General features: G+C 31.2%; 6 protein-coding genes and 1 long non-coding RNA gene across 10 annotated transcripts in view; 4 read left to right on the forward strand and 3 right to left on the reverse strand.

Annotated features, from left to right (window-relative positions):
• Nucleotides 1-208: 208 nt before the first annotated feature.
• Nucleotides 209-6,862, reverse strand: LOC122566091 (inositol polyphosphate multikinase). Of its 3 annotated transcripts, none has more exons than XM_043722829.1 (5): nucleotides 6,576-6,862; nucleotides 5,258-5,581; nucleotides 3,107-3,283; nucleotides 2,083-2,343; nucleotides 209-1,819 (listed from the first exon to the last, which is right to left on the reverse strand). In XM_043722829.1, the coding sequence occupies exons 2-5, from the start codon at nucleotides 5,424-5,426 to the stop codon at nucleotides 1,110-1,112; spliced, it is 1,317 nt and encodes a 438-aa protein (XP_043578764.1). In that variant the 5' UTR covers nucleotides 5,427-5,581; nucleotides 6,576-6,862; the 3' UTR covers nucleotides 209-1,109. The 3 variants fall into 3 exon arrangements, with proteins under 3 accessions (XP_043578764.1, XP_043578766.1, XP_043578765.1); XM_043722831.1 differs by having other exon boundaries at nucleotides 6,828-6,858; XM_043722830.1 differs by lacking the exon at nucleotides 6,576-6,862 and adding an exon at nucleotides 6,096-6,234.
• LOC122566093 (meiotic nuclear division protein 1 homolog) lies at nucleotides 6,322-9,315 on the forward strand. Of its 2 annotated transcripts, none has more exons than XM_043722833.1 (5): nucleotides 6,322-6,462; nucleotides 8,437-8,676; nucleotides 8,757-8,862; nucleotides 8,952-9,098; nucleotides 9,161-9,315. In XM_043722833.1, the coding sequence occupies exons 2-5, from the start codon at nucleotides 8,450-8,452 to the stop codon at nucleotides 9,296-9,298; spliced, it is 618 nt and encodes a 205-aa protein (XP_043578768.1). In that variant the 5' UTR covers nucleotides 6,322-6,462; nucleotides 8,437-8,449; the 3' UTR covers nucleotides 9,299-9,315. The 2 variants fall into 2 exon arrangements, with proteins under 2 accessions (XP_043578768.1, XP_043578767.1); XM_043722832.1 differs by lacking the exon at nucleotides 6,322-6,462 and adding an exon at nucleotides 6,915-7,055.
• Nucleotides 7,415-8,121, reverse strand: LOC122566094 (zinc finger HIT domain-containing protein 1). The gene is made up of 2 exons (XM_043722834.1): nucleotides 7,980-8,121; nucleotides 7,415-7,867 (listed from the first exon to the last, which is right to left on the reverse strand). Exons 1-2 carry the CDS (start codon nucleotides 8,119-8,121, stop codon nucleotides 7,545-7,547), a joined length of 465 nt encoding a protein of 154 aa, XP_043578769.1. The 3' UTR covers nucleotides 7,415-7,544.
• Nucleotides 8,107-9,497, reverse strand: LOC122566095 (general transcription factor IIH subunit 5). The gene is made up of 2 exons (XM_043722835.1): nucleotides 9,341-9,497; nucleotides 8,107-8,387 (listed from the first exon to the last, which is right to left on the reverse strand). Exons 1-2 carry the CDS (start codon nucleotides 9,373-9,375, stop codon nucleotides 8,201-8,203), a joined length of 222 nt encoding a protein of 73 aa, XP_043578770.1. The 5' UTR covers nucleotides 9,376-9,497; the 3' UTR covers nucleotides 8,107-8,200.
• A 518-nt stretch (nucleotides 9,498-10,015) lies between these two features.
• Nucleotides 10,016-12,704, forward strand: LOC122566097 (cytochrome c). Its single transcript, XM_043722844.1, has 4 exons — nucleotides 10,016-10,126; nucleotides 11,313-11,362; nucleotides 11,688-11,829; nucleotides 11,909-12,704. Exons 2-4 carry the CDS (start codon nucleotides 11,324-11,326, stop codon nucleotides 12,052-12,054), a joined length of 327 nt encoding a protein of 108 aa, XP_043578779.1. The 5' UTR covers nucleotides 10,016-10,126; nucleotides 11,313-11,323; the 3' UTR covers nucleotides 12,055-12,704.
• Nucleotides 12,705-14,154: 1,450 nt separating this feature from the next.
• On the forward strand, nucleotides 14,155-15,880 carry LOC122566099. The gene is made up of 2 exons (XR_006316393.1): nucleotides 14,155-15,363; nucleotides 15,693-15,880. It is a non-coding gene; the product is annotated as an uncharacterized LOC122566099 (long non-coding RNA).
• A 5,584-nt stretch (nucleotides 15,881-21,464) lies between these two features.
• The window catches only part of LOC122566096 (rap1 GTPase-activating protein 1), a 254,552-nt gene continuing 251,812 nt past the window's right edge, over nucleotides 21,465-24,204 (forward strand). Inside the window, exon 1 of the mRNA XM_043722836.1 lies at nucleotides 21,465-21,941. Coding sequence (XP_043578771.1) covers nucleotides 21,715-21,941 — 227 coding nt within the window. The 5' untranslated portion in view covers nucleotides 21,465-21,714. The remainder of the gene's footprint in view (nucleotides 21,942-24,204) is intronic.

Genomic DNA, 24,204 nt, shown 5'->3' on the forward strand with positions numbered 1-24,204 from the left:
AATATCTTTAAAATAACTTCTCATATCAAATATCTGCATTTGCTAGTTAACATATTTGTAAGTATTGATCATGACAAATTTTCATATCCTTATAACTTTGTAAATTATTGCATTATTGAATTTCAAAAATAGGAAACGCAAAAAATCAAAAACTGCGTACATTACATCTGATTGTTACAGAAAAATTAATTAATCAGATACACATAACTGTTTTCTTATTCTTATCTTTATTTTTGTATTCTCGTTAATAAAATATTTACAAACATACGAGTTAACTTAATACACTAGAATTAAAAATAAATACAAAAGTAAATAGCATGGTAGTAAAATTGATCTCTTGAAGAAGAGATCGGTTCCTCTCCATACGCATATACATATGTACTTCCATAGATATAATTTTATTGTTGTTTCTATTTGAAAGGATTATAAGACACAATATCTTTTTTTTTATTAGGATCCTGAATTTATTCAAAAGGGTAGGAATAAAGATATTCAAACTTTACATTAACACTTGGATGTTTTGTATTTATATTAACATAACAATTTTCGTATTTAGTAAGTATGATTACACAATCTTATTTGTACGATAAAAACATAAGTAAAGAAATAGTATGAGGAATCAATGATTACAACAATTGTTGTACGAATGACGAATATATATGTATGACCAGGTATATAAAACCAACAAATATGGTCTTTAGTAACATGGAATATCGACAAGTGAGGGTGCATCGAAAAATGTGAACGTTAGAAATGTTATTATATTTGGTGCGAAACAATTAAGATTCAGTTTTCAGTGCTTTCATTATAATCAACTATAGGTACAAAAAAACGTTCCATGAAAGCTCTAAAACGATAAATATTTTACTGTTCGATCGTGTTATATACCCAATAAGCTTTCACGGAACATTCTTGACCTCGTATTTTATTTATGCGGTAATGTGCATACATTGTCACGATTTACAACTTCCGGTTTACGATTCTCTCTAACCTACCGTCAAAAATTAGTCTAATTTTATTAAACAATATAAAATACAGTTATGTAACATCTCGTATTGCAATTTGAAAGAAAAAAATGTAACAACTTCTTATATTGTAATAAATATGGTTCATGCAGTGGTATCCTTGGAGACTAAGAACATCTCCACGAGTTTAATCAGATTTTCGATTCCTTCTAGATAATTTAGATCAAGAGCACTTTGATCTTCCGCTGGGAAGACGTGCGTGAAGTCGATCATGTTAATTCTAACCCAGTTCTGTTTCTCTTTCATCGAACTGGTAAGTTCGTTCAGCAAATCATCGTAATCTTCTTTCATTCTTCTAATGTCGTCGTCAAAGTTATTGACGTACGAATGTGTACGGCAGAGTCGATCCACTTTAAAGTCCGGGCTACACGATCCACTTCTATTCAAAGTCTTTTCTTTGCTCGAAGAATCATTCTCGCCACTCAAGCTGATGCTCCTCTTAATAAAATGTGCCTTCTCCATCGTCCGATTCCTGTTGCTTTCGATACTTGAAACTGAATTACTCGTCGCGTCATTCGTGTGTTCGAACACATTCGATGTGGTTGCATAATTATTTGTGGAGGAAAATGACGTGGATACGTGGCTAGGTAATTTACTGACGTTCGTGTTATTTAGGCGGAGATAATGCCGCAACCTTTTTGCATCATATGCCACCAATAGGGAACTAGAATAAAAGCGGAACAACCGCTGCATACGAAAGAATAGTAAGATCTTCCACAAGAAAGAGAGCAGCATCACAATCAATTGACGACAGGGCGGTCTTTCTGGACTTATATTCAGGAAGATTTTCAGCGCTGCGCAGGAAAGAAAAGGCACCATTTGGAATAGTTTGAATAAAAAAAGTAAATTGTTTAAAGTGTTCTGGAAATGGCTTCCAGCGTTTCGTTACAATCGTTCCTCATATGATCCAATAGTGATATGTATACCACTTATACAACTATACGTACGTGACTAATGAAACATTAAAAGACATTTGAATTATAACAGCTAGCGATAGCTCGTAAATTCATAATGCTGTGTATAATTCCCTATAAAATAATTGAAGTTAATGATATACCTTCCACGACACCATTAGCATCAAGAGTCTTGCCATAATGTTTGCCAAACTGTTTTAATTTTCCGGAAGAAACGCAATATACTTGAAATCCGGTTATACAGAATCCATAAGTGCGTTTAGATTCGGCGTACTTTAACTCTTCCGTTGCTTTTTTCTCTGGCGTGGCTAAAGGATCCCACGTTCGTCTACCTATTTTTATATCCATCACGCACGGTTCCGCCATACCATCAGTAATATCTTTCAGCGTAAGGAATGTTACTCCTAATATTTTACGAAAACGATTAATCATATTGTGTTAAACTGTACGATTTTTCAGCAATTAAGTGTAGGTACAGAATCTTGGGATAAATTCTTTAATAATTATTAATACATGCATGGTAAATAAATAACATACTAAGCATCGAATATATATGAATTTAACCACAACTCATCTTCTATTTTACGCAAAATTGCCCATAAGAAGCAAAAGATCTATTTATTTTCTTTACTGTTAAAGATAAAAAAGAAATTATTCGAAAAAACATCCAATGACTTGTTATCGTAAATTAAGTAAAATCCTCTTTTAGAATTAATTAGTACCACTAACAGCTTTACAAAGAAACAATAGATATGTATTTTTCTAATCCTACAGTATTTCTTAATCCTACCATAGATAATAACATCTATGTTTTTCAAATAAAAGATATGACAACACCGAATGTAGTAAAATATCCATGTATTCTCGTAAAATAGTAGTGACAGTGACAGTAATAAAAAAAAAGAACATTCGGAAAAATATCGTCTTATTTGCATTATGAAAGTACCTAACTTTTCTCTCAAATATTTATCTTTAACTGCGAAAAAAATAATTACATATTTTGTTTTTAAAAAATAGTGTTGTACAATATCGCCTATTTAATATTAATTTACTTAAAATGACTTTTAAATACAATTGTGACAATGAAAAACATATGGAGAACGAAATTAAGGGAATAAGAAGAAATGTAAGAAACAAATTAGAAATTCGATACTTTTGATATCTTACGTTTGCCAAAAATTTGTAACTCTGTTGTGCCGTAATATCGTGGAACATAATTCTTCAATTGTGACATAACAGGGTCTTGAGATGTTTGTAAGTTTTCATAGAACGAAATTTCTCTTTTTCCAAGTAACGGTTTAACAACAGGTTTAAACACACGGCCGTCCGACCTACGTAACATGCCTACAACATTTATTAACCTTTTATAACATCATTGGTTACATAATAAAAATTAAATAATTTTTGTTTTCTATTTCATAAACAAAAATAACAAAGTACCATGTAAATATAGATTCACAGATATTTAATGAGAAATTTACAATAATGTATTAAATAAATAGCAATAAGTATGAAATAAATATCACGTATGAACTTGTCGTTCATGAATTGCAGTTGAAAGTATTTATGCAACTCGCTCGTTGGAACTCTTTTCACAATAAACTCGTAACATAATATTCCGCTAGATTACATATACTAAGAAAAATGATTATTCAATATTTACTTTTTCAGGTAGCACAATTGTATATGTTATCATGAAGAATTCTCACGATTTAATTTTCACAGAGTTTTGAAAAGTAAATAATATATTAAATAAATATGAAGTTTACAACAAAATAATAAAAATTATTTTCATCGAACCTAAGTTATAACAACAAATTATAGTTTGTCTCATTTTATCAAAATCTCGATTAAGCTCCCTTGAACCTATATGTACATCTATATAATATTTTCCTATATTTTCACATGTAAGAGACATTATATAGATATATAGTACAATTTTATCGTTGAATTCTCAAAATAAAGGAGAAGTAATACAATTTATGGAAAAAATATCTTTATTACCAGATTAAACAGTTCAAACTAACTCAAAATCGCATCAAATCATATTTCTAGTATGAAGATGTTTGTTAAAATAAAACGAATGAGAAACGCATAATTCTCATACAAGAAATGCTAATCAATCTTTTCAAAATCCGACAGTAAAAGACTGCGTGATACCACCACTAACAGGGTTATCTCTAAATCATCGACACAATTCCACCGACACCGAGTTCACCGACAATATCTATTTACCGATATGTTCAAATCACCAACTATCACTTCACTGACATTGTTTTTTACCGGTAATTATTATACGTACCATCATATGTTATCGTTGATTATGCACCTTTATCTACATTCGCTCCTGTTTCTTACTGAAATCTATGTTATTGATACTTCTTATGACTGGCAGAACTGAGTTCTTATGATTTTCCGTAGAAGAGATGACTCACAAATAGTAGTGAATTAAAAACGTGGACGGAGGATGGAATCCCGCCCCCTGAATCAATATTCTGAAAGGATTCAAGCTAATACAAATCTAATTTTACTTTAGGCAGAAATGAATGTAAGTGAAGTTAGTTAGATTTTTCCTCCTCCGTCCACGCATTTGATTTACTAAATATATCCTCCATTAAAACCTTCTTAACACGATTCAGGGTAATGACCTTGACAGCGTATTAAAAAGTTACGGAAATTGAAGGTAACCTTAGTTTTTGTAAATATTTATCTATATAACTTGTATCATTTTCCTTTCCCCTTTATTTTTTTTATGCACGAAAATGAATATTTAGATATAAATGTATAATTAACGATAACATATGTATGTGGAAAATGTAATATTCGATAACAATGAACTGCCAGTAAGAGTGGATGTCAATGAGGTGATTGTCGATGATTTCAACGCGTCGACAAATAAAAATTATCGGTGAACTCGGTATCGGTGTCAGCTTCTTAGACTTAAACGTAATCCCTACTAAGGAGACTACACAGATCGCATCTATTGGACAAATGCCCAATACCCCTGCTGGAATACTAGTGAAAGTGAGAGGTACAAATACGAACGAATGTAGAAAGAATAAGTGGAACGAATGAATGGATCGACTGAATGTTAGTAAAATAAGTATAAATCGTGTAAAAAATCTACAAATAGTAAGATTGGTGCATGAATAAGGGAGATTTATAAAGAAAAACATTATTTCTTTGAGAAGGTAAGAACCAAGACGCATTTGAAGTTGTTACTTTCCTTTATCAAATAACTAAGTATCGAGACGATTCAATAAATCTGTTTTCTCCGCATTTCATCTTCCGCGGCATTTAATTCGATCAGATGCTTACCAATAGTCTGTCGTTCGATATCTAACGACGGATGTCCGGCTACCCGAGATTCCAACGGGCTTATTCCAACAGGAAGTCCATAGTTGGATGGAATTTCAGCTAAGTCCGTGTTAGAAAGCTTATCAAGATGGCATAAACTTTTATCGGTCTGAGAGTCTAATGTCGTCATCGTGTTATTGCAATGAGTGGTACACAGTAATTACTTCTGCAATTAAAGGGTTGCACGATTTGCAAAGGTCTTATCTTCGCTGCAAAATCCACCTTAGCCACCAGTAGTTAGTCATCAAAGCTTATTCTAATTATCTTCGGCTGTCTTACTTCCGTCTATAAATACAAATTTCAGTTGATGAGGAAGTTCAACAGACCAGTTACTTAGGTATAATTATATGTACTTATAGATTGCAATACTATTAAACTGACTGAATGATTTTTAAAAGTCAAACGTTTTTGCGCTTCAACATAATATTTTGCAATACGTTATATTATTCGTTGTTCAAATAAAAGAAAACGCGAATAAAATTCGTATTTTCCTAATAAAAATTTGGAACTTTTCTATATGATTTACAGTTATAAATTAAGCATACAAGCCTGCAAAAATAACTCTTAAAAAATGATATCAAAATGATATATTATTTTCATTTACATTTTTGATATCAAATTTTAATATTAGCGTTCATGATTTAACATAATTAATATCAAAGTTCCTAAAGAGTAAAAATAAATTATTACATAAAAATTACGCATGTACATACATTGTTTAAAAGAATTTCCATGTCTCGTATTTTTCGTTTGACAAAATGGAAATTCTATCGTGCTACAATACCGATAATTTCATTACCTTCGATTATTCTTTCTCACTCGAAAATCCACAATTTAAAATTTTTAATTAAGCGTATCACAGGTAAATTCACATCACACTGAATAATATATAAGGTGCAGTCTCTCGATGCTCTTTCAAATGATCGAAAACCAAAATAAGTTAGAACAAACATTTCGCGCGACTCTTAAAACATCGTATTAAGGTACTCGTCTAGATCGGTAGAGGGCAGAATGTGTTTGCGAAAACTGAATATTTTAAATTCGCGCTTTTACCAACAAATCGTGATATTCGTTCGTCTTTTGAAACTGCAATATTAGCAAAAACAGTATTTATAAAATTACATTAAATTCGAACAATTTTCTATCTGATTAACTACTTCTACAAGGTATGAACACGTACATTCATTAATTAATACGAGGAAACTTGTAACATTTTAGGAATCGACATTTTGAGCATACGAAAGAATCATAAAATACAACTCATATAAAGCATACGTACATTTATTGGAAATAACAGGAGAATAATTTATTAGCCACTCTTCTTTTACAATTGTTATATCTATGACATTTTACATGCCTATGTATTATTATAACCTATACAATAACCAGTCCACAACACACTATAGTATGCTCGAATACGTAACACTTTCACATAGACAATTTCGTTCGAATCCGTCCGTATATTAGGCGGAACAGAGATTACATTCACGAATTTAAACTTCACATAATTATAAACGATTATATGTCCTACCACTAGACGTTTTTCTACTTTTCTATTGCTACCTCTTTCGTCACAGTACAAAGATTCTTCTGGATTCCACCAGAGGGCCATTGTTTTTATAAAATGAAAATCGTTCCCGCCTTGTTCTCAGAGATTTATATTAGTCAGTTAATACGTTACCTGAAACTACATGTTTCAACAACTTGTTTTACACGTTTTTTATTTCGCTCTTTCCTTTGGCTATATTATAATCCAAACGTAAGTAATATTGTAAACAATAAACAAAGTACAAAGCAATAAGTATGTATACAGTGTTTTTTAATAATTCATAAAAAAATATAAACATTTCTGTCTGACAATACATACTATTAAGATAAGTTTTAAAACAATCGTTAACCATAGTTTCTTGAAATAATAAATGATGTTTTACATAATGTTGTATATGTAATACAATTTTAGTACATGAAAAAATACAAATTCTTCATAATTACATATCAATAAATATATTTAAAATTGCTATTATTATATGAAATTACTATATATTTAAAACTTATTAAAAATTTTTAATTTATTATATTAGTTTATTGCATCATAAAAGGAGAAAAGAGTACCAAATATTAATATAAAAATACACAATTTTAATGAATATTTTTTTCTTACATATATTAGTCTTATTACGTTTACAATAAGGAAAATATGTTTTATTTATAACATTGAACTATAAGCTTCATAATAACCACATATTTATTAAGCTGTCCATTTTAAACATCTTGTGTCAAGATGAGTACCTAGACACTTCATACTGCAATATCTAGCTCCACAAGGAATACAAGTATAATTACTAGGGAAACCACAGACTGCACAAAATTGTCGTTCTGGAAATCGGGATGGTTGTGCTTGAGCAGATGCATAATTAGGTGGATTTGGATTAATATTTAGATCTTCTTCCACTAACTGAGCAAAAGTTTTACGAAATCGTTGTTTATAATACTCCGCTGATCTGGTTTTTTTTCTTCTACCACCTCTATTATCTAGAGTCTCTTGAAACTTTGGAACTTTCTTGCTCATTACTGAAACAATTATAATATTTGTAAAATGTTATAAATTGTTATGCCCACAATGCTATAAAAAAATTATATTTGAATTGTTAAACAAATAGAATTGTCCAATGTATTTACATACCCAAATCCGCATGCGGATCATCATGAAAATTATCTTGCTCCAAAGCCTCCAATGCTTTCTTTTGTCTACGTTTACGAGCAGCTTCATCGAGCACTCTCTTTTGATATGCATCTTTTATTCTACCAGATTCTCGAGCAGCCATATTTGATTAATTTATAGTAATTCACAATCTTTCAATCTATTTTGTAATAGGTTATAAATAAGACATTCTTTGATAGTTCTTATATTCCTTTCTCAGCTAGAGGAAATGATATTTGATCCATAAGATCATCCACTTTTGTTTGTAAGGTGTCTAAAATATCGGCAGAGATAAATAAATGTCTCTCATCTAGATCTTGAATAATAAATTTTCGTCCTAAAGCGAATGTCTCATCTAAATGCAAAAGAAATTGCTTCATAGCTGCATCGCTATAAACATAATAAATGATTTCCATTAAAATTTATTACTTCATTACAGTTACTTAAATAAAATGTCTAAACGAAAAGGAGTTTCTTTTGAAGAAAAACGTATGAGACTGCTTCATCTGTTTTATGAAAAAAAAGAATTTTTTACTTTAAAAGAATTAGAAAAAATCGCAGCTAAAGAAAAAGGGATTGTTGCACAGGCAGTAAAAGATGTACTTCAAACACTAGTAGATGATGATTTAATAAGATCAGAAAAGATTGGTACTTCTGTATATTTTTGGGTTTTTCCAGGGTAGGAACAAACTATATAATTCTGTTTTATATAAAAATAATATTACATTAAAAATAATAATAAGTAAATATGTTGTGCAGAGAAAATATTACTAAGATAGAACAAAGAATCTCTGAAGCATCAAAAAACATAGTAGAGGCAGAATTTAAACTTAAAAAACTGAAAGATGCTTGCGAAAAAGAAAAGGTAATATTGTTACAGGAAATTAGTTGATATATAATTACAAAACTTAGGTTATGTTTTTCTCTATATATTTATTGGTATAAAATATATAGATAGGAAAAGAAGATACAGAGGAAAGACAAATTTTATTACGTGAATTAGAAGAATTAAAAGCCAAAGAGAATCAATTAAATAAACAAATTGCTAAATTCAGTGATGCTGATCCAGAAGTTATAGCTAAACTTGGAGAAAAAGTACAGGTATAAGAGTATTAAAAGGTTTAAATTTACATTAAATTAATATAAATTTTCTTATCTTTCAGAAATATAAAGAAGTTACAAATACATGGACAGACAACATTTTTGCTATTCAAGGTTGGTGTAAAAACAAATTTGACATATCTGTAGAATGTCTCAATAAACACTTCAATATTCCTGATGACTTAGATTACAAAGAATAAAGAGATTTGAAATTTAACCCAATTTTTATTTTTTATACATACCATTCAACTAAAATCCCTTTCGTGACATTTACCATGACTTTTTCTTTTTTGTCTTTCACAAAAATGATCAGATATATAGATTTTTCATAATTATCTTACGTCTGCACGCATGTGTAGTACAAAGTACTATTATAAATTATAAGCATAGGTATAAACTTATAGGTATGACTATAAGTCATTGAGTATATTCGTCTCCAAGTATTAGATAAGAAAATCAGTATGATTCAGATTATTTCGTTTAGTACATAACAAGCGTCAATAGAGGCGTTGATAACGAAATTTTATATAACCTGACATAAATATATTTTATTTATAAATTAACAATATTTTCACAGATCATATTATATATACGCAAATGAAAAAAATAAGATTATAATAAATTCATAATAGTACTTTTTCTATATTATTTAGGAAAATTATAATATCATATAAAGCAATATATTTTATTTATATTCATTACCAAATACAATAATATATTATTTATAAGTATTTAAAATTCAGTATTTATTTATGTTTATCCCAATAAGAAAAAGAATTTATGGGGCAAGTTTAAATTTTGCACAAAATGTTTTACCAATCATAGCAAGAATTTCAATAATATTTTACCTAAGCGCCCTCTGGTAGAACATTTCGAATGTCCATGAACTATTGCATCAGCCATTAAAATACCCCGAATTGCAGCCCAGAGGAAATCAGTAGTTATACCTACATTGATCAAAGCGTCTATTCACGGTCAGACCTCAGACGCTTGTGAAATTTTGTTCGCGTGAGTGTTAGTCACTTAAAGTAAGTTCGATTCTCATTTTTTTTTAAGTGTTCAAAAGTATTATCGAGTATAATTATTACTTTTATTAATGTTTTCCATTGAAATTATGAAAAAATTGTATAAGTTGCTAAATAACTTAAACAGCAATTTTGCATGGCGTTTACAACACGTGTAATTGAATCCTTGAAATCCCATAGCTATCGAAATTGTGAAATTTTTGTTCTACTGTAGCAATAATTTTCAGTTATTTTAATCAAGTATAAAATTAATGTTACGTAACGCGGTTATTACCGAGCTACTACTCTATTATTGCATTTCCATTAATAAAATATTCTAAATCTTGTAATATAATTTAGTTTTCTTACCACAAATAACTAATGTTCGCAAGAATATAAAAGAATTAGGGTTTATAAATTATATTATAAGCTATTGGGAAATAAATGTGTACTTATATCATTCTCTTATAAAACTTTGTTTTATAAATTTCCGTGAGATTTAACATTAGTGTTAATTTCGTCAGTATAAAAATGTACTTAGGCACTCAGTATCGCAAAACTAGAATGCGAAGTGCAATTTCATGAAGAATTTCGTGAATCGTAAGAGTGTCAATTTATAAAATTCTTATTCCGATTAGATTAGATTGAATTCTGGGCGATGCTGCACCTAGGCATATACCCATATATAAATGTAACTTATTTGACCTTTAGACAAACTACTTACGTCAATGTCACAATGCCATCTTTTTTTAAATTGGATGTTTTTATAATCTATGTAAGATATTATATTTTATTGTTATCTTATGCATTTTAAAGTGAATTTTACTATCTATGTAACAATATTCAATTATCACGTTCTTTCTTATCATTTTGGGAGTGACACGTGCTGAACGGAAAATGTAAAGTAACGTTTTGACTCTTGATAAAAATGTCTTTTAATGTCTTCTTTCAATGCAGCAGAAAAATGTTACGTTTTTCTATTTTATGATTAAATTTTTAATATGTAAATTATATACAAATTTCTCATGTAAGAATATTATGAAACCTAAGACTTGTTCACGTGCTTCGTACTTACGTAATGAACAAGAAACGAATCGGAAGTCAAAGTTATTAAAAATTTACCTTCTATGCACAGTAGATTGACAAAAAAATGTTAGTATGTGTATGTCATCGATATCTTAAAAACTTATATTTTAACAATTTTGTCCAGATTGTAAAGCTATGGGTGTTCCTGCTGGTGATCCAGAGAAAGGCAAAAAGGTAAAAATTAAAAATATAAAGTTTTAATAATTGTTTGATTTGTTATTCAATTTGAAACATGTTAAAAATTTTCATTAGTTGAAATTTATGTCGAAAAATGCACAGATAATTTAATCTCTCATGACGTATGGAAACGTTGATACGTATACACGTGACTACACGTCACGATAATTTTAACTTCATCGGTAATATGGATTTGACATTTTATTACATTAAATAATTATGCAATTTTTGTTCTCATCTAAAATAAAATTTTTATCAAATTGTTAAAAGTTATTGAATATATATATATATATATATCTGTAAAAGTAATCTTTTCTGTTAGCTTTTTGTACAAAAATGTGCACAATGCCATACAATTGAAGCTGGTGGTAAACACAAAGTAGGACCTAATCTTCATGGAGTAATGGGTAGGAAAACTGGCCAAGCTCCTGGTTACAGTTACACGGATGCAAACAAATCCAAAGGTATACCTTTTATTAAAATGTTTTTTAATACAATACTAAATTTTTGAAAAACGCTCAAATTGTATACATACTATTGTAGGTATCACTTGGAATAAGGACACTTTATTCGAATATCTTGAGAATCCAAAGAAGTACATTCCTGGTACAAAAATGGTGTTCGCTGGTTTGAAAAAACCACAAGAACGTGCTGATCTAATTGCATATATTGAACAAGCATCGAAGTAAGCTTGATACCTAGGAAAACTGATAAAGCACGCTAGACGTGTTTAGCGGGTATAGAGGAATTTAGTACTAATATCATCTCAAACCTCATGAACATCCCGCTACATTTCACTCAACTCATTCATTGATTTTCTCCGTCTGGTACTCAAACGTTTACAAAGTCTGAATAGTGACAAATTATTGTTAATTATAAGTAGGTGTATCATGCATGTAACTTATGTACATTGACAGGAGTTGGACTAGATCTGACTCTGCTTCATCGCTAAAGATATTTTGGTGCTCTCTCACGGTGGTTGAGCCATCCGTAGATTGTGCACTATTATTTATTTGTGATTGTAAACTGTTGAAACTGTTCTATGAATTATTGAACTGTAATGCAAGAGTATGCAAATACAGATTCAACAATGAATTTGTAATGTTCATTTTTGCTATATTAAGAAACAATAAGTATACCAATGTCAAAAATATGGTAAAGTACAAAATGGCACTGAAGTGATACGCCCTATCAATAATTTGAATCTAAATCTATTTGATATTAAAAGAATTGTATTAATTACACAAAGGAGGAGCAAATAGTATCTATAGTAAAATATTAAGAACCCTATTCAAAACAAATGAATGGAAGTAAAATAAATTAAATAATTACGAACATATTTAATTGTAATATTTTAAACACTAAAATCCACTCTAAAAGTATTAATCTAGATTAGTTTTTGTATTTGATAAGAATCAGGAAGGATGCGGTTAAAAACGCCAGGAAATGCCTTATTTGAGACTTTGTACAGTCTTCCAGTAAGAACTACTGCATTTCGATTCGACAAGTCGTGAAATTACGTTCCTTCGACTAATTTTGAAGTTATAATGGAAAATAATTCCGATTGTTGCAAAGAGCAAAAGGTATCGAGTGATACTAATCATCGTATAGTGAAAAACAAAGAAAATTCATTAAGGCTTAAATTAGTTCGTGTATTTAGTTCTGGAACTTTAAAGAGTCCAAAAAGTCCATTAAGTATTTCGAGCTCTCAATGTTCGAGTCCTAGTTACGATAGTCCGCGTATGAAAGCGAGATATTCGTGGAATTTATCCTCACTTAGTGAAGAGTACTCTACGTTACGTGCATTAGAAAATGATACATCTTCAAAATCAGCTATAAATACTAGTCCTACAAATTCGCCAACTAGTTCATCCTCTCCGCATTCTCCTTATTCAACGTGGTATATCAACGAAAGGTAAGTTCCTTATAAATTGATGAGTATAAATAATGTTAAACATAATCGAACTGATTTAAACGTTAATTCAAATATAAATAAGCAAAAATATTATTTATTTAAAGATTACTTTTATTAAAAGCTTTCTATTCTCAGCATGAATATTTATAAGTAAGGACACACGCATATAGTTTTGACAGATATATATATTTTATATATCATGATATAGATGATGTTTTAATAACATTCGATGTTATTTTTTTTATCTCAATAAAAGGACACATTGCTATGATCGCAATAATGTTTTCAAATATTATTTAGAGTAGAGTCGTGTGTCAGCAATGTCTTATCGAATTAAGAAACTAATGTACGTAAATGCAAATGTTTACGCAATCTTAATTTTAGTATCAGATAAGTGAGTGAAAATTAAATAGCCTTCGATGAATTATTAGACAAAGAAATCTATGTGAACATGAACCGAAAAAAGTAAATAGGTACTCTGAAGGTACGTTGAAAGTTGAAACGAACAGACATCGGTAGCAAAATGCGAATGGGTCGATGCAGCGCCGGCGCTGCAGAAGATAACCAAGAAGACGAATATCCCCACCAATCCTCTTCATCGTCAAAACGATCGCGTCGACGTGTACCCTCTTCTCCATCCAGCGTGCAAGACAGAGTGAGAGGAAAAGAGTCTCTCTACTTCTCTATCTCTTGTTCTCTTTCCTCCTCGCTCCTCGTCTCTGTTTCTTGTCGCACGAATGCACCTCGTTGTGCTCCGCAGAACACTACACGAAGCGCCTCGAACCAGTGTAGAACGGTTTGCAGTAAAGTAGGACCGTTGTCGCGTTTACCTCCTCGCGGGGAATTAGGAATTGAATAAAATACAGGTATGTATTAAACTCATACTGATTGCGCCTTCAATCATAGCCTGTTTATGCAGTCGACTATTTTTTTCGAATATAATACTTCACAATTGTAATTCTTTGTATATGTTTTATTTTATAATGTTAAAATATATAATGATAACAGTGACAATTAAATTGCCGCGCTTTTGCATAGCATAGAATATACAAAGTCATTTCCTAAAAATTATCGTGCAAAGTGATCGCGCGCGCGTATCGCAAAGCACATACAAACATGGATCATTGAAAACCTTGCTTGGACTCTTCCAAATATGCAAGCACTGTAGAAAAATCGCGAAACGTATTTTTTCATGGCTTTAAACATTCGTAGAGTTCTGTTTTCAGGTTTTACCTATTTATTCATGCATTATCAAAACACTAGTGCCGTAACTATTATGTGAGTTATTCTTAGATTTATTCATGAACGATTTATTCATCAACGATTTATTCATCCATGTAACGGTTTCTTTCAACTGCCGCGATCAAAACCTATTGTAATTTGTAATTTATCCGTTTCATAAATACAAGCCATGTATTTATGGTCAAAACTATATTTTCCACATACTATTGTTAACAGAAATTCCAATGTACGTGCGTGCATGAATGTTATTATTAAGAATAATGCTATATATTACACGTATCCTGATTCAAAATTGTTTTATTATTTGAAGTTAAACATATTTTATTTTTTCATATAGTATTTGTTTGTTTATCTAAGAAATTATTTTCAATCACTTTGCAAGCAATTTTGATTTGAAATAAATTTTAATATAACATTTGCAAGAACTCTATGTGATGTTCGAAAAACTTTGCGATCACGCAAAGCAAAACGCATTTTATACTTTCAGTCTTTCGAGTGTCTGAGAATGGCCTCGAGCAAAGAGTATGATTTAGGACATAGTGTTTCCTAAAGTATGTAGGTATACATACGTACACAGTAGAACAAGTAGTACATACACGTCCATTTACACACATGAGTGTTCGTAACTATACCTATTTGTAGCCTGCATCATCGGGCAAAAAGTAGGTCTAGGGAATCAGCTGACCGAAAGAGGCGCGTGCGCTTCACTAAAAGCAGAACACATTTGAAACGCCCACTATACACCTACTCTTGGAATCCCAGAAAAAAAGAGTTCTCGAAACGCGGATACTGATAAACCTACAAAAACTTTCGTTTAATCAATCCCTGACTACATGTACATGTACGTTCACAAAAGATATAAGCGATATTTTATATTTAGAAATATAGGCCATGCATATTTGACTCACATAGTAGTTCATATATATGTATATCATACTAGTAACACGAATCAACTATAAAAGTATCATATGTACTTCCTCTCTCAACATAAAAAGGTGTAATAAAACAGAATAATTTATCATATAATAGATAAAAGTTTGAGTTCAAAAATAGAATTTTATTATACTTAAAACAATTATATCATCATACTTTGTTCTCTAATTCTATTTTCTGTTTCTTCATTTATAGAAAAAAGATTTTTAATTTTAACGTAATCCACGTATTCTTTAGCTGTCATATCGGTGCACATTGCAATGACACGTAGCGGATCTTTGGCCATGGCCGAGTGAGAGTTTAGCGCAAATAAACATAGTCAAGGCTGACATTTGCGTAAAAAGCCGTGAAATTTTGAAACTGTATTTCATCCGTCCCGCATCCACTTTATGGTGTAAAATAAATACATCTAATAATAAGAAGAATGGTTTCGTTTCTATATATGCGGCTCATTCGTACCACTGCCACGCTCTCTCTCTCTCTCTCTCTCTCTCTCTCTCTCTGTTGCATAAAACGGCTTTCTTAAACAAAAGAGGATTTGCTAGTGAAAGGAATTTCACTATTAGTCGTGAGAAAAAAAGTAGTGCAGTGACATACGGGAAAATCTCATTACTTAACCATATACTATAGTTAACTTATATTCTGCAGTCATAAAATCGTTAGTCTATTTTCAAGCTCGGCGTCTTCTATTTTATTATATTGTATACGAATCAGCTGCAAAAATAAACTAATTTATAGACATTTTTTCATTTGACATACCAAATTTTTCTTTTTTTATAGTGTCATTAAGAAATAATGATGATTTAAATTTATTTTATCAAATTATGTCAAAATTGGAGGTGGTACATGCTTGAATTGTTTTTAAACAGTGTAACAAATCTTATAAAATATAAGTGAATGTTATATTATCAAACAAACTGAGAACATCATAGACGCACGCGAGGTCTGATCAATTAACTCTCAAAGATAATAAACACGCAATGAAAGCAAGTCGCGGATAAATTACAATAATTAGCACACGTAGCGTAGCTCTTTGAAACTGTGACGGGTGAAACGCTTCCTTCCTTCGATGCTTCCGCGTATATAGAATTTTTGCATGAAACGCGCGCGTGATTCCCATAGTTACATCATTATGGTCGAATTAGGTGGGAAACTATGAGAAAATACAATGCTGATTAATTGTTCCAATGATGATACAGTGATGAAGTACTCGCCGCAACAACAGCAGCAAAAGGAAAGGAAGTCGGAGAGCGACATTTGCTCGATCGACGCGGCGACACCGAATCGAGGAGCGCGGTGTCACTCGACGTCGACGGAGTGCAAAAATTTGTCAAGCTCGTCGACGAGGAGCGCGATCTGTCGTTCGCCGTCGACGGGGATGTTCGCCTGGATGCGTGTATTCCGCCTTGCCTCGATGCTTCACCAGATCGGCTGCTAGAGCCGAGTATATGGAAAGCGAGCACCTCTTGCCGCAACTCATAGATGTATTTAACGAATTAAAAATTTAAAAAGACCGTGTACACGTGTGTATGTATGTGTGTGAGCGCGTGCATGTCAAGTGTTCGTAAGAGCGCATAGCCTGCGCCTACACTTATGCAACCCGGCTCGTTTGCGTATCTGCACGCATGGTCACACGTGTACAGGTGCATTCGACGACCCTCTCCTCTTGGTCGTGAATTACCTATCCATAGGGTGATCGGTTCGTAACGTAGGGACGGCCGACGTTAGCTCAACTATAGTGCGTTACGCAATAACAGCCACGTTAACAGCCACGGGCGTCGTACTGGTTACGTTACGCCTACTTATGTAGAGACGAAATTACATATACGCGCGTTCTCACGTATACGCGCATAGCGGTAAACGTTTTTGTAAGTGCGTATACACGCGTGTGCATCGTTGCACATAGAGCGCAGTCCCGGGTTCCAGTTAATCAATTGGTCATTTGCGAACCATCAATTAGCGCGTAAGCTTCGAAATCGGAGGTAATTTGTCGCAACACGTCGCTGGTGATCCATTCCAGATATATCCTCTCAACGTTCTCTTCTCTCCCTTCCTCAGTTCACTTACCTTTGGAGTTACGGGTTACATGTGCACGCGTGTACGAATACCTGCCATAGTAAATACGGTTTTTTAGCTTGTACGTGAATAGTGATAAGGATATAACGTGGTGCTATGTTCAAAACATTCCTTCATTGTCAAACTGTCCTTCGTTGCTTTATTTTAACTTGTCTGTTTCTTCCTCTATTTTTACCCCTTTCTCTCTCCATTTCCCTGTCTATATCTCTATTCTTACAGTATCGATTTTTTTGCGGATAAGGACAATCTAACACCGGTGAATATTAACTATTTTTGTACGAACATAAATAATCGTACTGCCTCCTATGTTTTCGTTATGGATTAATTTGATCTGAAATTTATTAAATTTCATTCTATTTGAAGAACTGAAAAGCGTATTGAAATTGGTGTAACTTTATATTGTGCATTTATTTCTTAAAAATTACTCCTATTGAAGCATATAATATCGCGCGCGCTTCAGGTATCTACGATCACGAATTTACATCCGATTTCATCCCCTCCTCGATTTATTCTTATGCAATTGTTAAGAAAATCTGTCAATGTTGTTAATATCGATCGATATATTTTATGACTACGCAAATCGACAAATAAATTCAATATTTGCTTTAATGCGCGATTCACTATTTTATGCGCCAATCCTACAGACATCCCAGGAAAAGATCTCCGTTACTGCGAAACTGTGGTGGAACTGCGACCAGAACTTTTAGAAGTACGTTTATCTTTGAATAATAAAACGTTGTTCTGTCAAAAGATAGTGTTTATTGATTTATATCCAGCCAATAAAGCACAGAACTCGTTTGCACTACACAACTAGTATAGAATAGTAGCTTTTATAGCGAACTTTCGTTTCTATCCTTGGAAAACTCTGTAGTTGCTTTTCAAGTTTGACGAAATGAAATCTTTTTTTCTTTAACCACCTACGCAATGCTATGCGTAGTTCAAGTTAAGTCACTGAAAGAAGTGTAATTGATTAACAACTACGAACCATTTGTGGAGCATACGGAGGCAGAGAAATAATAAACGAAAGTGAGTCACACTTGTAGGTTAAGAATAGATATGATTCTTTACAAGGTGTGTGATATATCGAGTACAAAACAATAGACTGCTAAGTATTTATTAATTTTTAATGAAGCCTATTAGAGAGCTATTAAGGACCCCAATTTAAAATTATAATTTAACATATGTACATATATATATAACTTCCACGCGATTATGAGACACTAAGGTCATCAATTCGTGCATGATAATGATTGAAGTTTGTAAGTCTACATGTATACGTACGTCAATGATCTCATATTGTCAGCTCTCCGTTCTCAAGGACCATTTTCTTTATGTAACACATTTTAAATGAAGGTCTCTTCTTTCTTCCTAATATATAAGTTATTACACAACTAGTGATTATTAAATATATTCTATCCTAAACTTTTTATACGTAATTAATTTGATAATTAAAATGGTTTAATTCTATTACAAAAAAATATGTTATAGTTACTCATGTTATATTATGAATGATATTTAAGTTTATGAATACCTACCTTAAAGATAACATTGATTACGAAAGTTTGGAAGGTTTCAAGTTTCAACTTGAAGCGGATTGAGAAAAATAACACACTTCTCTTTATCAGTTTATATAGATGTAACATATAACGTAGACATTGATTTTATTTTTATTTTCAAAGATAACTAACACAAAGTACTGAATTATTTTTTAAATTAAACTCAAATAAAAACCAAGATGATTGATGTATCGTGATATATTTTTACGAATGACAATAAAAAGTGTACGTTTGAAAAAAAAGAAATATTCTAATGAGTACTTAATTGAACTCAAAAGTGAATACTAAAATTAAATTTACACCTACTATAAATATTAATTATTTAATATAGACCAAGGTAAGAGTGTCATAACATTTTCGTAATGGTTATATATATTTTTTAAATTATATATTTCGTATAAAAACCTTGAAATATTGGTACTTTGTGGAAATAAAAGCAATTAGTATAAATATTTTTTAGTATCTCATCTTAAAATAATTTTTACATCAAGAGGGGGAAAGTATTTCAAATTACCATCTTAATGTGGATCAATACTATTATTCTTGACATTTTATTCTTTGTTTTAAAATTAATTCCTTTCGTTTTTGAAATATGTTTCTTGCTTCTTCGTTTCAATAAAAAAATTATAATAGCAATAATATATTTTTTATATTTTGCAATTTTGCCGTATATAATTGCTCTAATTTTTAAGAATGTTATCATCTAATGATAATGAAGCTTTAATTATAGACTACGCAATTGATCTTTATATTGCACTTATATGCCCTGTAATTAAAAATCGATTACGTGGGTAATATACATATGTATATACATATTTCATAATATATGTGTTCGTTGAAGATATTTTTGCAATTGACTTTGTAATGATCTATGCCTTAGTTGTCCTTGAAATCTTTAAATCGCGTTCGCAGAGAGATACGTTTTAATGGAAGAACTTATTTGTAATTTCCTTACAGGCGTGGGTTTGAAATTTATTCTTAATTTTGTTTTTCATCGCTAAGAATATATGACTGTTATGCTAATTATTGTTGGAACACACCAGACAGTGATTCTTTGATTTAATTTATTTATTCTGCTATCAAATTCTTAATTCGATTTAAAAACTTTCAACTTTCAACGCAGCTTCCATGATGTTAAAAGTTTTCCTGTTATTTAAATTATTGACCAGCGTAGTAATAAATGTATACTCGTAAAAGTGAATGTGGCATTAAACAAAATCATAAGATGTTTCTTCTACTGCATTCTACCTACCAAGTAATGTCACAAGAGCGTCATTGTGTAATATCATCTGCAGTACATACTTATTTTAAACTTATGACGTAAATGTCATAGGTGCATAACCATTATCAAAGTGTATTTAGAACAATGGAGTGTTGATACTTCTAATAACGTTAGTAATACATCTTTTGTTTCAATGTAAAATTATTTACATGGATACTTTGTTAACACAATGCAAATCTTATCTCGTTATCTACTGCTTGTAAAGCAGTTTATGAATTCTAGTATACCGGATGTGGGTTTTCTTATCAGAGTTGGTTATTTTGTATGCATATACTTTCATTAGAAACATTTTCTGAACAAGATGAATTTAGGAAATATACAAGTACTAAACAAATATATAAATTGTTTCTTTTACGGCTAAATATTTTATATGAAAATGTTAAATGTTAAATAAATATCAAGGAAATAAAGATAGAATAATTTTCATCTAATATGTACATTTTTCAATAGTTATTTATGAAAATTTTTTTTAGGTTAATGGCTGAGCGTCTGCTTTTCAATTTCCTTTTACTTCAATTGTGATAATCATAGTCTTTGCATTTAAGGTACTGTATTTGAAAACCTTAATCAATACTGCATGGTTCACGTAACCTATAATATATAACGTATAATATAAAATAAAAAAGTACATAATTGAAATATAAAATACCATATTTTCTTTTCTAATTTCATAAATTAGTGCAAAATTACTGCAAAATATAGAAGTTGCATTTATGCATATAGTTCATCAAATAATTACAAGATAATGGATACTTATTATTATATTATTATACAACTCCTTTTTTACACCTATTATACAATTAATTTAATAGTAACGCAATAGATATATTGCACTTAGCCTATGAGAAACATACTATGAGAAACATTAAAACAAAAACTAGTAATGACATCTACAGAAGCAGTCGGTAATACAGAATACGACTATCAACCCCTTAAAGCTATCCACCTTACCGGCTAACGTTTGATGCTCGGTACGGTTCAGGACTGTGGGTGGCAGGTAAGACAAATAGTGGTAGGGCAGGAGGGTGGGGGGTGTATGGTCGTAAACACTCGCGCAAGAAGTACGTACATAGTCTCGCGAGGACTCGTGCCGCGATTACGTCGTTCCGGAATATGAACGTGATCGACGTGTAGTGTTCAAGCGAAACGGCCGTGTAAATCAGAAACACTTGACAGAAATTGCTACGGATTTTTCCTGTTGAACGATCTGTTGGACGAACTACTTCAGGTTATTGTCATAGTCACGTGATATCTGTCGATTCATTCGAATACGAAGAGATCGAGGCATTTGTTAATTTCGCGCGGCGGTATTTCGAATGTGCCGGTGAAATAGAATCCTCATGCGATGCGTCGTCCCCTAATTCGCTATCTCTCTGAGGGTGGTGGCGGTACAGGTGACAATGCCGGTCCCAGGAGGCAGCAATCCGTAAAGGAAGACGATCGTGGGAGTTACACCTGGAATTGTCGTGAATATGGGCATCATCTGTCTTCCTGCGACCTTCTCAAGGTTCCGACAGCCCTCGGATGTCGCGGGCATACCACGTCACCGGAACCACGAATGGCGATCCACAGGTAGGCCGATTTCGATCAGCAGTAGTCGCGTTTTATGTTGGTAGGGGAGGTTAGCTCCGGAATTGTCCGGGTCAGTGCATCCTTCGGGGGCTCATTCTGGGTAACCGCGCTCGCGCACTGACTTAGCTGTGGTTAAGAAAAGAATCGTTCAGGGAACCTTTTGTTTCTTCAAAGTTTAAAAAAAAAGGTTAATTTTGGAAAAAATTATGATATGTCTGATTTGTTAAACTGATAAGGGTGAAATTCATAGGTCTTATATATTGGGCTGTTTTTAAATAAGCTAAATGTTGAAACTTTATGGTAGTCATCGCCTTGTATAATTGGTATTATGACTCACGCAATATGTATTAACTTTAGTTATGATATTATCAATTTTGAAATGTTGATACTTAAATATTTGACTTTGTATTAGGGTTTTATTTACTTATTTGTTTTGTTTTATTTATTTGAGCAAAAAATACTGACAAATATTTATTATAGATTAGGTTTATACATAATGAGTAATAAAACATATTGCTTTTAGATGCTTCTGTTTTGTTTGAGTTTCTGCTACAAAGTATAATTTCAGAGTAATTTTAGATTTTAATTTATAATATGATTAGATTCTAATTCATAACAATGTTCTTTACCTTCAATGAGTGTAATAAACATTATAATTTATACAATAGAATACTTAATAAGTGATGATTTTTTTTAAATGCACGCATATATATGTTGCAGAATTGGCAAAAATTATATTTATTTGTCAAATTACAATAACTATTAATATATTGTACAATATCTGCTTCTTTCCATATTCGTTGCAAAATTCGTTACAAAATGAACATCTGTAAAAATTGAATCATTCACAATGAAGTAATTGTGTATTATATCTGAATTTACTGCAAAGCTGCTATTCTTAAAAATGTGTATATACATAATTCTGTATGGAACAATTGATGAGTTTGTTTTTCTTTTCAAGAATTACTTTCAAACATTTGACGTCTTACATTCCTTGTATTTCATGAGATTGTTAAAATATTTTGTCAAAAATTTCAAAATCCCGATAATTCTTTCTTAATTTATTTAAGGATTAGCAGATAGAGCCGGATAAATTTATATCCTAAAATATATATGATAATCTCAATTTTTCATCTAAAAACAGAAAATCGGTGTAGTGTATAAAGGAAAGAGAGAAACGAGTTACATTATTTTGAATTCAATTCTCTCATAAATTATTGAATTGTCGATGTAGTTATCTTCGTTGATTTTCTACCTGAATATAATCTATATATAACAGCAACCTACAAATATTAGAACGATTTAGTTTTTCAAAATCAGTGTCCTATATCGATTGTTCACACATTTCTGCATATCTTCTAATCCTATAGGCAAACCGACCTTTCAAATACCTTGAACATTTCCATAGACTGTATACCACATACATACAGTCGGACACAAAAAAATTCGGACACTGCACAATTTTAATTTCTAAGCTCTATATTTTCAGTAAATGTACGAGGACCAACAAAATTGTATTACATTAAGCTATATTAAGATATATAATATTATTATATACATATAACAGTAGAAAAAAATCTTTCAAATTATTTATTATTGTCTAAACATTAATCGAAATACTGATAAAAAGCGAATATTTATTTCATAAAAAGTTGCAGACGCGAGATAAACATCCAGAAATTTCTTAGTTTAATTCGCCATTACGTAGTGCCAGTGTTTGTATACAATGTTTGTAAAGAATGCTTCGCAATGAACCAAAAGTCGCAAAAGTCGAGGTACGAGTTTTGAATACATATATATATATTGTATATATGTTTATATATATAGTATATATTTGTATTGTATAATATGTGTTTTCGAGAACACATTGCATATCCCGTATGTCCCGAACAAATTGTATAATATGTATTCATATTTATTTCACTTGGAAAAGAAAAAGTCAATTCATGATATGTAGTGTATGTTAAGAAACAATTAAGAAAACGTTTGGAAGTAGAATGGAAATAAATCAGCGTTGATTATTTAAAAGAATTTATTTTCATTGTACCAAAACCTATGTTTAGGTACACTACGTGATCGAACATATGGGATAACCGACTAGATATTAAACATTTGTGACTAATCATTATCAGTTTTAGTTGTTAGCATGTATAATTTGATTATTTAGTTTTATGTGTATAATTAGTATTAGCGTCCGAAATTTTTTGTGACATAAAAAAATCACACCTTTTCGGCGTTACGTTTAATATTTAGACAACTATAA

This window comes from Bombus pyrosoma, linkage group LG3 (assembly GCF_014825855.1).
Source record: "Bombus pyrosoma isolate SC7728 linkage group LG3, ASM1482585v1, whole genome shotgun sequence".
NCBI classification, from domain to species: domain Eukaryota; kingdom Metazoa; phylum Arthropoda; class Insecta; order Hymenoptera; family Apidae; genus Bombus; species Bombus pyrosoma.

Excerpts from the sequence above, each read along its gene's own strand:
- LOC122566093 (XM_043722832.1), top strand. The coding sequence starts at position 6,988 with ATGTTTCAACAACTTGTTTTACACGTTTTTTATTTCGCTCTTTCCTTT. Across the intron at positions 8,677-8,756 it reads TATTTTTGGGTTTTTCCAGG|AGAAAATATTACTAAGATAG; the intron begins GTAGGAACAAAC and ends TATGTTGTGCAG. Across the intron at positions 8,863-8,951 it reads ATGCTTGCGAAAAAGAAAAG|ATAGGAAAAGAAGATACAGA; the intron begins GTAATATTGTTA and ends TAAAATATATAG.
- LOC122566095 (XM_043722835.1), bottom strand. The coding sequence starts at position 9,375 with ATGGTAAATGTCACGAAAGGGATTTTAGTTGAATG. Across the intron at positions 8,388-9,340 it reads AAAGGGATTTTAGTTGAATG|CGATGCAGCTATGAAGCAAT; the intron begins GTATGTATAAAA and ends TTATGTTTATAG.
- LOC122566091 (XM_043722829.1), bottom strand. The coding sequence starts at position 5,426 with ATGACGACATTAGACTCTCAGACCGATAAAAGTTTATGCCATCTTGAT. Across the intron at positions 2,344-3,106 it reads GTTACAAATTTTTGGCAAAC|GAGTAACATTCCTTACGCTG; the intron begins GTAAGATATCAA and ends GTAAAATATTAG. Across the intron at positions 1,820-2,082 it reads TGCTAATGGTGTCGTGGAAG|CGCTGAAAATCTTCCTGAAT; the intron begins GTATATCATTAA and ends TTTCCTGCGCAG.
- LOC122566097 (XM_043722844.1), top strand. The coding sequence starts at position 11,324 with ATGGGTGTTCCTGCTGGTGATCCAGAGAAAGGCAAAAAG. Across the intron at positions 11,363-11,687 it reads ATCCAGAGAAAGGCAAAAAG|CTTTTTGTACAAAAATGTGC; the intron begins GTAAAAATTAAA and ends CTTTTCTGTTAG. Across the intron at positions 11,830-11,908 it reads GGATGCAAACAAATCCAAAG|GTATCACTTGGAATAAGGAC; the intron begins GTATACCTTTTA and ends ATACTATTGTAG.
- LOC122566094 (XM_043722834.1), bottom strand. The coding sequence starts at position 8,121 with ATGGCTGCTCGAGAATCTGGTAGAATAAAAGATGCATATCAAAAGAGA. Across the intron at positions 7,868-7,979 it reads TGATCCGCATGCGGATTTGG|TAATGAGCAAGAAAGTTCCA; the intron begins GTATGTAAATAC and ends TAATTGTTTCAG.